The following is a 10,114-nucleotide window of genomic DNA, read 5'->3' as shown; positions in this document are numbered from 1 at the left end:
CGCCGAGGAAAGTGTCCGACTGAGAGGCCATCGCCAAGAGCTCCTCGTCCGTTGCGTTCGCCAGGGACTCACGTTCCGGGGACGTGAGCAGGTTGGCTAACCGAATACGGTCCACAACGCGCCGGACGGCGTGCACAAACTCGGACTCCTGGCCCTCCCACGCGGCGATGAGAATGTTGTCAATCATGGTGTCGATCAGCACCGGCGTGTCGACATCCACAATGACCCAGGTGATGGCCTGTCCCACCGCCACGCTCCACCGCGCGCCCGTCGGCAGCGTGCACAGCCGGTAATACCTGCCACGCCGCGACCGAAAGACAAAGTGGTTGCGGATCGATTCCGGGATAGGAATCGAGTCATAGAATGCCTCAAAGTCAATCTGGAGCATGTACTTGGCGTAGCGCAGCGACTGGCGGCGTTGCAGGCGGCTTGGGTAGCGCAGGCGCGGCATCTCTTCCCGCGAAATGACCCCGTTGAGGTGCGGCTCCGTGATGAGCCGGCGGCGTCCCTTCAGCTCGGGCACGGCAAACACACTCACGCCGTGGTAGCCTTGTGGCAACACAGCGCTGCGCACGCGCGCGTCGGGGAGCTCTACCGGCTCAAACTTGCCCATCTCCACGGCTCGGGCAATGTCCGCCTCCGCCAGCATGGTGGGCTTGATCGTTCGTGACGTCTTGAGGTCGCGGAAGGTGACAGGGTCGACGTACTTGCGCACCTGGTGCAGCAGGTCCTTGGACGCCGTCGTGCTTGTCGGCATTTCCAGCACCGCGTTCCAGTCGAGCGGTGTGGTGTGTTTGAGGTGCAAGCGCCACTGGGAAGGTGGCGGAAGCTCCTCTGGGTTTGGGTTCCCCTTCAGCAGCTGGATCTCGCGGTACAGGTCCTGGTCGCGGATACCGAGGTCCTTCGCGGATGGCTGCGAGGCGCCTACGGCCTCTGGTCGTGGTGGAGAGCCCTTGCGGCGTTGGCCCGTGCGCTTTCTGCCTCCGCTGTGAGTTGGAGGCCATAGCCCAGGTACCGCCGTAGTGTGTCGAGACGGGTGTGGCCCGTCAGCCGGGCTATCTGCTCCTCCGGCACACCGCACGCCGCCATATGACGGGCGGCTCCCTTCCTCACCGAGGGGAGCGCCGCCTCCGGATTGGTGAAGCGCAGCGCCGCTCGCACCCGCGTGCAGAGCCGCTCGGCGTGCGCAAACACCCGCTGGCGGGGTCGCCGCTCGTGCAGCAGCTGCTGCAGTGTGGACGCGTCCGTCCCGATCAGCTGCGACGCCACCGGGTACGGGCCGCGGAAACGCGCGCCCTTGTTCTCGCGCATCGTGACCGTGATGTTCACCAGCGCCGTGCTCCGCCGTCCGCCGCTGGCCGCCGGGTGTGCCACGCTTGTCTGCTCCTCCTCCACATCCTGCGCACCCCCATCCTCCGGCACAGGAGACAGTATCACGTCCTTGCGCCGCATCGACGCCACGTCCGAGGGGCGAGCGGCAAAGGCCCACATCATGGCCAGATACAGCCGCGCGATGGGGCTCACCTCGTCCAGCTTCTTCCACGCGGCGCGGTACTGCTCGTGCGTGATCGGCGCAGGCGGTTCCTTCTCCTCCTCGCGCTCGTAGCGATGCGCTGCCTGTAGGCCGGCTGCAAACTCGGGGTCCTTGGACAGGTCCACTGCAAAGGAGAAGTTCGTGTAGAGCGGCAGGCTCCGCAGAGCGCCGCTGATGGCGGATAGCGCCTTGGCCGTCGTCGCCCACTTCCAATGTCTTGCGTGCGCCATGCGACGCACCAGCTCCAGCGCCGCGCTTGGCAGGGGGAACCGCAGCAGGTCCGCTGGCATGCTGCGAAGCTCCTTCAGCCATCGAATGTGCATGAACCGCATCTGCGGGGTGATTTGGTTCCATGCGAGCTGGCTGATGTGCGGTGGCTTGTCCGCGTGTATGTACCAAGTTCGGGGACTGGACAGCCTGCCAGTATCGGCAACGATGGGGAACCGTCCAAGTGTCGGGCCCTCCACTGCTGTGCGTTGCTGTTGGCGAGAGTTGTCGGGCGGGCGGACCGGCGGCTGTTGGCTCCCGGGAAGTGGCTCGCCCACCTCCGGTCGCCGCGTGACCGCAGCACCCACCGGACTTCCGGGATGTCCGTCCCCATGCCAGTTTAAAGTCGTTGTGACTGGCGTTTCGACTGCGTTGACGACCTCTTGCGGCGCCTCTTCGTCCGTCTCCACCACTTCCGGGACGGGAGGGGCAGCGCGACCAGGATCACTCCGCACCTCACGTGAACCCTCTCCGTCGTCGCGCCGCCACCGTCGCAAAGCGTGCCGCTCGAGCAACGCCGCAGGTGGCTTGTCTACCCCCACCTTGGGACCCCGTCGCCGCGTGCTCTGCCGCTCGGCTGTTTCAGCGGGGTACCCGACCATCTCAGACGGGAGATACACACCGTAGATTGCCTCGTGCGGGTCCGTGGTGAGAAACCAGCGCGTCACTGGCGGGCCACTGCGCGCGCCAGCAGGCTCCGCGGCCAACTTCGCGCCAAGCCGGAACGAAAATGTCTCTGCACCTGCCGCACCGGCGCGCCGAACCGTCACGGAGAGCCCGTGGGCTGGGCTCGGTGTCTGCACAAAAAGTGCCGTCTGTTCACGCATCGCGGTCGTCTTCTTGCTGGGCCGCGCCGGTGATGTGGTGGGCGGATACTCGATGAGCCGTCGAGAAACGCGCGCCTGGTTGTCCTCATGGCATGTAAAGTGTAACGCAACGCCAAACGTAGACAGCGCGTCACCCAGATCGTAGGGTATCCCCACGTGAAAGCCAAAACGCTTCGCCTGTACGGCGAGTGTATGCCAGGCCATACGGCGGTGCCCGCCGTCACCGACGTTCATCAGCGACGTCGCCGCCGCGAAGAAGCACAAATTGCGCTCGGCGATTGGTGTGTAGCAGGCCTCGAAAAAAGAGACAGCCTGCTGTGCGTGCGTGTCTACCAGATACGTGGAGCCGTGCGAGACACCGGCGGGCGTTGTCGCTGGTGCATCGCTCTCCCCATAGTTCGTACGCGTGCCATGAATGGCAGTGCTCGGTGCAACCACAACGGCACCTGGCTCGATCGTCGTGGGAGAAAAGGTGTCCTCGTCCGTGACGGAGGTGTCGGAGCTGGGCACCAAAACCTCATCCTCACACAGAAAAGGGTCGCGCGGCGCCGGACCTGCTGGCGTCGCCACAACTTCGCTCGCCGATGGCTTCCTCCTCGCGACCGCCCTTGCCACCTTTTCCTTCTTTTGCTTCGATGGGAGCGCCGTCGTCGGCTTCTGCTCCTTCTTCGCGGCGTCTTTTCGGCCGCCGGCCTCCAACAACGCCGTCTTGTGCCAGTCTTGCGGAACCGACTGGTCTCTGGTGAGGAACTGCCGCATGCGGCGAAGGAATGTCGTCCGGTCCGGGCACTTCTGCAGCGCCGACCAGAGTAGATACCGCATCCGTTTCCCAAGCGAATTCGGCCTCGCAATTCGAACGCCCAGCGCGTACGAAAAGAATATTCCTGCCATGTATAGGCCACAGTCCTCGCTGCCACGCTTCTGGTGCGGGCAGTGTTTCTTTCGAATAACAAGCTCGGGCCAGAGCTTTCCAAATAGCGCGTAGAGGTCACGGTGCACGAGCACTGATGGCGCAGAGTCGTGGATGGTCATGACGACCGACCTCTCGCTGTCGTGGATGCTGAGAACACCAGCCATCCAGTGGTGGCGCAGAAACAACGGAAAGAACAAGTAACCGTCCGACGTGACGGGTTGCTCTCCGGAAAGGAGACGCTTCTGCAGCCGCTGCGCATCGAGCTCGGTCATGCGCGGCAAAGTCGCACAGGGCAGCACCGTGCCCTGCGGAAGGTACCTCTCGAAAATCGTATCGAGATCCACGTTCGACGTCTTACCCTCCACAAAGTCACCGCCTTCAATGGCAGTGTACTCGGGGTGCGTCGTCACGCGGGTGGCACCGTGCAGGGGTTCGAGCGATACAGCATCGCTTCCCTGCAGTGTGGGACGAATGTTTAGAGAGCAATTGTGTCCCGCTTGCTCTGTTTTAAAACTTTGACGGCTGCGGAATGCTTTTGGCGGGAAGGGCGAATGCTTCAGCAATCACGATACATACGAGAAGAGATCGTGAGGATCAAAAGAGAAGCAAGAGAAGAAGTAAGAAGAGAAGTCACAAGTGATCTCGAGCACGTGTCGGTGCATTCCCGACAGGATGGCAGAGGTGTTGTTTCGCGCGTTACAATTGGAACACATCGCGAAAGTGCATCCTGAACAACCAGTGTTGTACAAACGTGCGACATGGACTTGGGCTCTGCACATGAAACTTCATCTTCGCATTTCGCGGCACAAAAGCATTAACCAAAACAACGAATCAAGAAAAGAGACCAAATATCACGCCAACCACAACCAAAATATCAGCAACCTAAATAAAGTGACACGCTCTTTCTTCAGAGTACGAAACTCAATCAGAACCGCTTCCCTAACCCTAACCCTAACCCTAACCCTAACCCTAACCCTAACCCCGCCCTTTCCTACACCACGGCAGCCCCAACACCAACGCACACAGCACAAGACGGCAGGTTGTGCACGCCACGCCACCATGTACATGCGCTATGTTGCTCCCTCCGTCTCTTACAGCCCCACACACTCAGCAGCAGAGAGCCCTCTATAGCACGCCCACCCCACAGCACACCCGTCCAGCCATACACAACACGCAGCCACTCACCGTCAGGCCACACACACGCACCAGACGGAGCAGTGTCAGCGTCCCCCGCACGGTGCACAGCGGCAGATTCCCCAGTTTGGGCCGCACTCGCAGCAGTCCCAGAGCGGCTACCCCTAAGCCGTGGGAATCGCCATCGTCACACGTCTCCAGCAAGGGGACAGCCCACAGACGGACCACTACCCCCCTGTACACGTTGCTCGCCTGCCTGTTCGCTCAGTAAAGGGTCCGGCTCTCATGCCGTGCAGAGGGCCGTGTTGTGTTCGGCGTGGCCAGGCCCTCGAGTCGACCACCACCACATCTGGCACAGACATCGCCGCAACCGTCGCAGCCCTCGCCGTGTCACGCCTCTCCTTCGCGCTGGTGCTCTGTTCTCCTCCGCTATCGTGGTGGCGTCCGCCTGTCCCTCAAGAAACTCCCGGCAAGAGTCAACTCCCTTTCATGCCCCTTCCTCTCCCCTGCTCGTCTCCTCTGGCTGTTGCCGTGCGATCGCCGAGGAAGCGGTGGGCTCATCACGTTAGAGCTGGCGCGGTGTGCCGACGGTTGAGCACGTGACGTTGCGACACTCCGCCGTTCAGCAGGAAGCCGCCGTTGCTGCTGCAGTTGCTTCTTTTTGGTGGGCAGCTGCCGCGCCTTCTTTGGCCCCTCGGCACGGAGGAGTGGTGCCGCAGTCGTAGACAGCGTCGCGTCCTGCACCCGAAGAACCCGCCACACACCACCACGGCCACGCCCTCTGCCTCTTCCACGGCGCCGGTGCAATTTCCTCGCAGAAGTAGCTCGTTCGCGAGATGTGGATCATCAGCACCCTGCGCATCCTCTCGAGAGAATAGTGCTGCGACGGATAGCGCTGCTTCTCGATGAACAGCAGGCGGCGCAGACACGCAGGCAAGAGGTGGCAGGCAACCTTAAGAACAGTAGAAACGTGCCCGAAACATTTTGCGGTCATGTGGAGGCCGCAGTCGTTGCTGTAGCGCCATCGGTGTGGACGGTGTCCCTTCACGAGACGCAGCCCCGGCCACACGGGGGCAAAAACAGGGCGCAGCTGCTCCTCCACCATTGGCAATGGCGCCGAGCCGTACGTGGTCAGCACCACCGCAGGCACCTTGTGGTTGCTTTCGGACTGTTCTCTCAGCACGCCGGCGACGCAATGCTGCATGACGAAGAATAAAAACATCAAACACTTCACAAATCTTTCCGATTTCATTTTCTTTCAGTTTAAGAATAATTGTTCAGCTCTCTGTTCCTGTCTTCTTGTCATGACTCGTTTACTTCTGTTTGTTTTGCCGTTGGCGCCTCTGCGTTGCTTTGTCATGTCTCCCCGCAGCAGTTCACAAGCACTTCTCTTTTTTCCTATTTGTCCTCGTTGTCTCTTCACGTCGTGGTGCTTTTTGCAAGTATGTCATCCCTTTGCTTGGAAAACAACGTCTAGAATAAAAAGGTTTTCACCTCGATCAGACTCGCACGGGTGTTATGCAACTGGGAGTAGAAAGCAGTCGAGCGCCTGCTGTTTTTTCCATCGTTTGCACGTAGCGCTTGCTGGCGCACTTTTCTAGTCCTCACAGTCGCATTACTTCTTCTTGTCTCTCCTCTGAAAAAGCGCGGCAACTCCCTTCTGCACCTCTTCACTCATGCACCAAGGCGTTAAGCAGCACCGTAAAAGACACGCAACACGCACAGTTGTCTACTTGATGCGGATAAAACTTCAGTGAGAAGGACAGCAACGCCCTGTTCGGTCTAAGGGAGAGGGGTATGGGTTCACCGCAGCGCAACGGCTCAGGAGTTGGAATGGTAATTAGGCGCACGTGCGATGTCGCTCGTATGCCGCGACGAGTTGCCGAAAAGAAAAAAAGAGAAGAAGGGGTGCAAAGCGAATTAGAGCAAGAGTACCCCCCCCCCGCTCAAACTGAATGAAATTGGAATGGCAGCACGTAATGAAGAAGCGAGGTTCGCTTGGGTCACCACAAGCGTGCGTTGAACTGTCGATATTGCTGCGCAAAGGTGTATGGCGAAGTCACTCAGCGGAAGACTAAACGACGTTCATCAAGGAAGCGGTGCTTTTCCCTCTTCTGCATTATGAAAGCTGTGTGACGGTTGCTCGAGCGCAGAGCATCTCCGTGGATTCATCACACGCCTGGCAAAAGCGAAACGGTAATAAAAAATATGCACACAACGCGAGTCAATCGTTTATTGTTATTATTATTATTATTATTATTCGCACAGGGGTGACAGCTGCATCTGCTGGAGTGAATACGAAGTCAACGATAAAACCGTTGGGCGGTAGACGCGTTAAAACCGGTGTGAAACTGAAGAGTTGTGAGCGCCAACGGCTCGCCGTCATCACACGTGCTATCGCATCGCAAACTGTGTTCTTTGTGTTGTACAACATCACAATCGTGTGGCCCTGCACCGCTCATCTCACCGTAACAGGACGAGGCCCCATCTTAAATATCCGTGACCCGAAAGACAGAAAACAGAAAAGAAAGCATCTGTTCGTTGGGTCGGCGTGCCGACATCGACAACAGCACCTCGAATTAATGTTTCTGAGTAACGATCACTCGACGTTAGTGCTGTCGTTCCATTGCACGGCGGCGCCGAAGCCGGTGTTGCAACGACACAAGAAGCACAGCGACGCCATAAAAAACAGGGGAAAAAAAGAATAAGCAAACAGCAGAGCGCCGCGGACTCTTACTCATTCAAAAGGCCGTTGATGCGCAGGAACGCCTTCATGTTCGCCTTGCGTCCCGCGAACTTCTCGTACGCGACGTTTGCGTCCACCGAGTTGCCCACTGACAGCACGCACGCACGCAGGTGGTCGCCGTTCTGTCGCGTCAGACCGCCGTTCTCCAGGAACCACTCGAAGCCATCGCAATCCAACACGCGGGCCCACTGATACACATAGTAGTTTGATGCATAGCCTCCAGTGAACGTGTGCAGGAAGTAACCGCTGTGGTAGCGCGGCGGTATCTCCGCCAGACCTACGCCGAACGCCTTCATCGCAGCCTCTTCCATCTCCGCCGCAGGCAGCAGCATCGACTCTTCCGTCACGAGATGCCAATACAGGTCCAGGTACGCCGCTTTCACCACCTCAATCGTCGAGAAACCTCCGCCATACGTTTCCGCAGCGCGCATGCGGTCCACAAGCGCCTGCGGTATCGGCTCCTTCGTCTCGTAGTGGATCGCGTAGTTGCGCAGCACCTTGTCGTACATCGCCCAGTGCTCGTTGATCTGCGACGGGAACTCCAGGAAGTCAGCGGCGACATTGGGACCCGCCAGCGTTGGGTACTTGAGACTGCTCAGCATGCCGTGCAGACCGTGGCCGAACTCGTGGAACAGTGTCGTGACCTCCCACTTACTCATCAACGTTACCTTCCCTTCCACAGGCTTCACAAGGTTCAGAACGTTGTGCACCACCGGCTTCTGGTGAAGCGAAAGCGACTGCTCCACATACCACGTCATCCACGCACCGCCACGCTTGCTGGAGCGCGCATACGGGTCCAGGCAGTAAATGGCAAGCGACTCGCCCGTGTGGTCAAAAACCTCGAAGGTCATCACATCCGGGTGATACACAGGCAGGTCCGTGCGGCGCTGCATCGTCAGACCGTAGAGCTGCTCCGCGGTGTAGAACACACCACGCTCCAGCACGTTGTGCAGCTCAAAGTACGGCTTCGTCTCGCTCTCGTCGAGATCGTACTGCTGCTTCCGCACCTTCTCCGCGTAGTAGCTCCAATCCCAGGGTGCAAGCTCGAAGTCGCCGCCCTCCTCGCGGATCATCTTCTGGATATCCGTGGCCTCCTTCTTCGCCTTCATCGCAGCTGCCTTGCCCATGTCACGCAGTAGCGCCTCCGCAGACGCAGGGTCCGCCATCTGGTTCTGCAGCTGCCACTCCGCAAAGCTCTTCTTGCCAAGCAGTTTCGCCTTACGCAGACGAAGACAAGCTATTTCTTCGATATCCGCGCGCGTATCGTTGGCGTCGCCGCGGCACGCACGCTGCTCGCTCGCCTCGAACAGGCGCCGGCGCGTCTCTCGGTTCTTCAGCGACGTCAGTAGCGGCTGCTGCGTTGTGTTCACGATGATCAGCGCGTACTTCCCGGGGTGGCCCAGGTCCTCCGCCTCCTTCCGCGCAGTCGCGATGTCGTCCTCGGACAGCCCCTCCAGCTCTGCAACGTCGTCCACGATCAGCGACGCAGTCTTGCGCGTGCCCATCACCTTGTTGCCAAACACGCTTTCCAAGGTGGCAAGACGCTCGTTGACCTGCTTCAGTTCCTTCTTGCCAGCGTCGTCCAGAGCGGCACCCGCCTTGCGAAAGTGCTCTTCGTAGTACTCCACGAGGCGCAGGTCCTCGCCGGCCAGTCCGCCACGGTCGTCGTACACAGCTTTAATGCGGTGATACAGTATAGAGTCGAGGTAGATCTTGTCGGAGTGAACCGCCGTCTTCGGCGAGTACTCCAGCATCAGCTGCTGCATCTCCGGTGTAGAGTTGGCAGCATACAGGTTGCTGAAGGAACTCCACGAGCGAAACAGCAGCCGTCCGCTGAGCTCCAATGCAACGACGGTGTTCTCGAAGGTCGGTGCATCAGGATCAGACTTTATGACTTCGATTTCAGCCAGCTGCTCTGCCATACCCTCCTCAATGGCGGGAGCGTAGTGCTCCACCTTGATCTTGTCGAAGGGTGGCGACTGGAAAGGAAGCGAGCTGGGCTGCAGAAGTGGATTCTCCGACATTGTGATACTTTGAAAAGGTGTAACCTGCTGAGAGAACAAGATGTGAAAGGGGAAGGCAAGGCGAAAAAATAATGGTTGTGAAAGAAGAATCCACGTCGTGAAGTGGCAGTTTTTCCAGACAAAAGAAATCTTTATTCGAATGTCACAGCGACAGTCGATGAAGCGGCCGACGGCAACGCGTCCCAAAAGAAAAGGGAAAGAGGAAAGATGAAGACGGAAGAAAAACGGGGGTGGAAACTGCAAGGGATGAGGCACGACCACGAAGCCCAGGAGTACATCCTCTAACAGGTGTAGGTCACGTTACTGGCCGTATCTGGCTGAGAGGCTTTGTACGCGGTGCAGTGGCGATATTTATCAGAACGATGTGGTGATTGACCCTGCAGCCGCTTGCTGTGGCTCTCATTTGAGCAGCTCGTTCTGCTTCGGAACTACTACACTTCTTTCTCTGCATGACCTGAAGGCAGAGAGCCGTTTTTTTTTCGAGTTCTACGTTGTACGCTACAGCCGTTTGAGATGTGCTGTCACGGTTTTAATGAAAAGACTGTCCATCGTATCCGCCACCGCCTCCTCGCTCATCTCACGCATCATCAGCGCACGTGCCCGCTGCCCCACACGCCCCGCGTGCTCCGGGTGTTGCAGCACATACCGCATCAGCTCCGCCGTCTTCTC

The 10,114-nt window shown here is 59.0% G+C and overlaps 6 protein-coding genes across 6 annotated transcripts; 3 read left to right on the top strand and 3 right to left on the bottom strand.

Moving 5' to 3' along the window:
- Window positions 1-924: 924 nt before the first annotated feature.
- ABB37_08966 (TATE DNA Transposon) lies at window positions 925-3,813 on the bottom strand (the record flags this gene model as incomplete). Its single annotated transcript, XM_015808166.1, has 1 exon — window positions 925-3,813. The coding sequence occupies one exon, from the start codon at window positions 3,811-3,813 to the stop codon at window positions 925-927; it is 2,889 nt and encodes a 962-aa protein (XP_015653450.1).
- Window positions 3,812-4,060, top strand: ABB37_08965 (hypothetical protein; the record flags this gene model as incomplete). Its single annotated transcript, XM_015808165.1, has 1 exon — window positions 3,812-4,060. The coding sequence occupies one exon, from the start codon at window positions 3,812-3,814 to the stop codon at window positions 4,058-4,060; it is 249 nt and encodes an 82-aa protein (XP_015653451.1).
- A 553-nt stretch (window positions 4,061-4,613) lies between these two features.
- Window positions 4,614-4,946, top strand: ABB37_08964 (hypothetical protein; the record flags this gene model as incomplete). Its single annotated transcript, XM_015808164.1, has 1 exon — window positions 4,614-4,946. The coding sequence occupies one exon, from the start codon at window positions 4,614-4,616 to the stop codon at window positions 4,944-4,946; it is 333 nt and encodes a 110-aa protein (XP_015653449.1).
- A 14-nt stretch (window positions 4,947-4,960) lies between these two features.
- Window positions 4,961-5,278, top strand: ABB37_08963 (hypothetical protein; the record flags this gene model as incomplete). The annotated part of the gene is made up of 1 exon (XM_015808163.1): window positions 4,961-5,278. The coding sequence occupies one exon, from the start codon at window positions 4,961-4,963 to the stop codon at window positions 5,276-5,278; it is 318 nt and encodes a 105-aa protein (XP_015653448.1).
- A 2,130-nt stretch (window positions 5,279-7,408) lies between these two features.
- ABB37_08962 (putative mitochondrial peptidyl-dipeptidase) lies at window positions 7,409-9,576 on the bottom strand (the record flags this gene model as incomplete). Its single annotated transcript, XM_015808162.1, has 1 exon — window positions 7,409-9,576. Exon 1 carries the CDS (start codon window positions 9,443-9,445, stop codon window positions 7,409-7,411), a length of 2,037 nt encoding a protein of 678 aa, XP_015653447.1. The 5' UTR covers window positions 9,446-9,576.
- A 367-nt stretch (window positions 9,577-9,943) lies between these two features.
- Window positions 9,944-10,096, bottom strand: ABB37_08961 (Mannosyltransferase-like protein; the record flags this gene model as incomplete). Its single annotated transcript, XM_015808161.1, has 1 exon — window positions 9,944-10,096. The coding sequence occupies one exon, from the start codon at window positions 10,094-10,096 to the stop codon at window positions 9,944-9,946; it is 153 nt and encodes a 50-aa protein (XP_015653446.1).
- Between the last annotated feature and the right edge of the window lie 18 nt (window positions 10,097-10,114).

The sequence above is a fragment of the Leptomonas pyrrhocoris genome (assembly GCF_001293395.1).
Source record: "Leptomonas pyrrhocoris isolate H10 chromosome Unknown, whole genome shotgun sequence".
Classification (NCBI taxonomy): domain Eukaryota; phylum Euglenozoa; class Kinetoplastea; order Trypanosomatida; family Trypanosomatidae; genus Leptomonas; species Leptomonas pyrrhocoris.
The sequence above is the reverse complement of the archived record's forward strand: the minus strand, read 5'-3'. Positions and strand labels throughout refer to the sequence as shown.